Source organism: Sorghum bicolor, chromosome 9 (assembly GCF_000003195.3).
Source record: "Sorghum bicolor cultivar BTx623 chromosome 9, Sorghum_bicolor_NCBIv3, whole genome shotgun sequence".
NCBI lineage: Eukaryota > Viridiplantae > Streptophyta > Magnoliopsida > Poales > Poaceae > Sorghum > Sorghum bicolor.
Genome location: NC_012878.2, coordinates 30,746,606 through 30,750,791, shown reverse-complemented (window position 1 = coordinate 30,750,791; position 4,186 = coordinate 30,746,606). Strand labels below are relative to the sequence as shown.

At 40.3% G+C, this 4,186-nt stretch overlaps 1 protein-coding gene across 1 annotated transcript; it reads right to left on the bottom strand.

Moving 5' to 3' along the window:
- On the bottom strand, positions 3,089 to 3,850 carry LOC110430433. The gene has a single exon (XM_021448110.1). It carries the CDS (start codon positions 3,848 to 3,850, stop codon positions 3,089 to 3,091), a length of 762 nt encoding a protein of 253 aa, XP_021303785.1.

The following is a 4,186-nucleotide window of genomic DNA, read 5'->3' as shown; positions in this document are numbered from 1 at the left end:
GTTTAGCTCTTCATGCATAGCATTTACCGAATCAACATCTCTCAATGCTTCTTCTATCTTCTTTGGTTCAATGGATGATACAAACGAGAAATGTTCACAAAATGATGCCAATCTTGATCTAGTTTGCACACCTCTTGATATATCACCAATGATATGATCCAATGGATGATCTCTTGCAATATTTGTTGGTTGGAGTATTTGCACTTGATTGCTTTCACTTGGTTGATCATTTGATTGGGATGGTGTACTAGCTTCATGTTGTTGATCTTGCACTTGAGATGATGAACTAGCTTGATTTTGGTCATGAGGCGCACTAGCTTGCACACTAGAGGTAGGAAGCACTTGATCTTTGTCATCTTGAACATCAATTACCTCTCTTGGCCTAATATCACCAATTTCCATTCTCTTCATTGCATCGGCCAATTGTGTGCCTCTCACATCATCCAAGTTCTCTTCTTCATCTTGAGAGCCTTGAGTTTCATCAAATTCAACATCATGCAATTCCTCAAGTTGACCACTTCCCAAATTCCATACTCTATATGCTTTGCTTGAAGTGGAGTAACCAAGCAAGAAGCCTTCATCAACTTTCTTGTCAAACTTGCTCAATCGAGTGCCCTTTCTCAATATGTAGCATTTGCATCCAAATACTCGGAAGTATGATATGTTGGGCTTTCTTCCATTTAATATCTCATAAGGTGTCTTCTCTAGGAATGGATGACAATAGAGTCTATTGCTATAGAAGCATGCCGTGTTGATTGTTTCGGCCCAAAATGAATGACTCACATTATACTCATTTAGCATTGATTTTGCCATATCAATTAAAGTTCTATTTTTCTTTCGACTAGCCCATTGGATTGTGGTGTATACTTGGCTGAGAATTGATGCTTGATTCCTAACTCATCACATAGCTCATCAACTCTTGTATTCTTAAACTCACTTCCATTGTCACTTCTCACTTTCTTGATGGTGGTCTCATACTCATTTTGCATTCTTTTGATGAATAGCTTGAAAATGTCATATGTCTCACTCTTGTCACTAAGAAATGCCACCCAAGTGTATCTAGTGAAATCATCCACAATCACAAATCCATATTTGTGGCCTCCAATGCTAGTGTATGTTGTTGCCCCAAACAAATCCATATGCATCAACTCAAATGGCTTACAAGTACTCATGATGCTCTTCTTTGGATGAGTGTTGCCAACTTGCTTTCCGGCTTAACATGCACTACAAAGTTTATCCTTCTCAAATGTGACATCCTTCAAGCCTCTAACTAGATCATGCTTCACTAACTTGTTGAGTTGCTTCATTCCAACATGACCAAGCCTTCTATGCCATAGCCAACCCATGCTTGATTTGGAGAGCAAGCATGTTGACAATTGAGCTTCACTTGTGTTGAAATCAACAAGATAGAGATTGCCATATCTAAACCCCTTGAAAGCAACATTTGATCCATCAACACTAACCACTTCAACATCATCAATACCAAATATACACTTGTAGCCAAGATCACACAATTAAGCAATTGATAGCAAATTGAAGTTCAAGCTCTCCACTAGCATCACATTGGAAATGGACATATCATTTGAAATTGCAATCTTGCCAAGACCAATCACATCACCTCTACTATTGTCTCCAAATGTGATACTCCTTACACCACCATCATTTGGCTTGATTTCTTGGAACATTTTTGATTCACCGGTCATGTGTTGAGTGCACCCACTATCAAGAATCCAATGCCTTCCTCTGGCTTTGTAATTTACCTACAAAACAAATCAATATTTCTTAGGTACCCATACTTGTTTGGGTCCTTGGAGGTTAGTGACTAAGCTTTTTGGTACCCAAATGGACTTCTTCTTTGGACCCACAATTGGTGTACCAACAAACTTAGCATGCACACCCTTCTCACCCTTGGTAAGCACATAACAAGAACCAAAAGAAATGTAAGATACATTAGCATTTTTCTTATTCTTGTTCATTTTATTGCAATTAAGCTCTAGGTGCCCAACTTGCTTGCATCTATTGCAATAACAACCATTGCTCTTCACAAAGCTAGGCTTGTGAGTTGCAAAGGCCGTCTTGCCTTTCTTGGGGGTGTAGCCTAATCCCTCTTTGTTGAGAGAAAAGCGTTGGCTACCCAAACACTTAAGCAAGTGGGCCTCACCGCCATAGGCCTTGCCTAGAGCGTGAGTAAGCTCATCCACCTCCCTCTTGAGGGTCTCATTCTCAATCATGAGGGATGCATCACAAGTGAAACCATCACTCATACTTGAGCTTGAGTCGGTTGTGGTGGATGAAGAGCTACAAGAAGGGTTAGCTTGTGATATAACAATAGGTTTATAAAAGGATTCATCCACAATATCACAAGTTAGTCCAATGCTTCTTGTCTCCTTCACATCCTCCACCTTTGCTTGATCAAGAAGAATAGAGTGAGCTTTTGCAAGCTTGGTGTGAGCGTTCTCAAGTTCCTCATGGTCTTCCTTTAGACACTCATGAGACGCTTGGAGCTCCCTAAGGGACTTCTCAAGATCTTGGACTTTCTTGAGTAAGCCCTTACACTCCTTTCTCTTCTTTTGGAAGCCTTCATTTAGTTGCTCACACATGTCCATGAGCTCCTCCTTGGAAGGGTCCTCATCATCATCACTACAAGAATCATCATCATCACATGCATCATCATTATATGTTACCTTGGTGGCCTTAGCCATGAGGCATGTTGATGTAGCATCATCAAAGAGAGATGGTTTGTTGGAAATAGCAACACCACCGAAAGCCTTCTTCATGGCCTCCAACTCCTTCTCATCATCACTATCTTCATCATCACCGGCATCACTATCCCACGTGACAATATAGCCACCACCCTTCTTGTTCTTCTTAAAGCTCATTTTCTTGGACTTCTTCTCCTTCCTCTCATTATTGTCCTTCTTCTTCTTGTTGTCATCATCATCATCATCAAGATGTGGACAATTGGCCACCACATGATCAGGGCTCTTGCATTTGAAGCAAAGCCTTCCATTGCCATTGCCTTTGGTGAAGTCTCTTCTCTTTCTTGCACCATAGCCCTTCTTCTTCATGAACTTGCCCATCTTGTGGACTAGAAGTGCCATAGCCTATCATCACTATCCATTTCTTCCTCACTTGACTCTTCTTTCTTTCTCTTGCCCTTGGAGGAGGATGAAGCCTTGAATGCCATACTCTTCTCTTTCTTGTCATTCTTTTCCCTCTTGTCCTCTTCTCCTTCACTAAGATCATCATTGTATTGAGCATCGGTCATTATGTCACCAAGCACTTCATTTCGAGTCACCTTGCTCAATCCTTCTCTAAAGATCATTCTTCTCAAAGTAGAGAATCTCTTTGGCAAACACATGAGGAACTTATGTGAGAAGTCCTCGTCCTTCACTTTCTCTCCAAGGTTCTTGAGATCATTGACAATCACTTGGAGTCTATAGAACATTTCAGGAATAGACTCATCTTTTTCTATCTTGAAGTTGAATAGCTTGTCCTTGAGCATATACAACTTGGCACTCTTGACATTTTGGTTGCCCTCATATATCTCAATCAATCTTTGCCACACTTCACTTGCTTTCTCAAGATCTTTGATTTGTTCAAACACTTTTGAATCAATCCCTTGATATATGGCATTTAGAGCGGCATTATTGTATTGTTGGTTGATTTCATCCTTGTCGGTGAGATTATCGGGATCAAGGATAACAAAGTCATTATTGGTCACATTCCACACTTTGGTATGAATGGTACCAAGGTGCATCTTCATCTTTCTCTTCCATTGATCAAACGATGTGGTGCCATCAAACATTGGTGGTTTGCCCCCAACATGGTTGAACACAACATGAGCCATACACCGAGGTTGTTAAGCCTTCACTAAACGGTGACCACGGCTCTAATACCACTTGAAAGGTCCTAATATGGCTAGAGGCGGGTGAATAGCCTATTTAAAAAATCTACAAGGCACTAGAGCAAAGGATTAATATAACAAAAGGCGTAAAGCAAATTTGCTCTAGCTCTACAAGAGTTGCAAGCCACCTATATAAAAATTCTAGTTGTTATAATCACTAGGCACAAGCAAAGACTATGTCACTAATCTCTACAACTAGTTACAACTAGTTACTACTAGCCAAAACTAGGAACTACTAGTTACAACTAATTTGCAAGAAAGTAAAGAGGTGAGTGATAA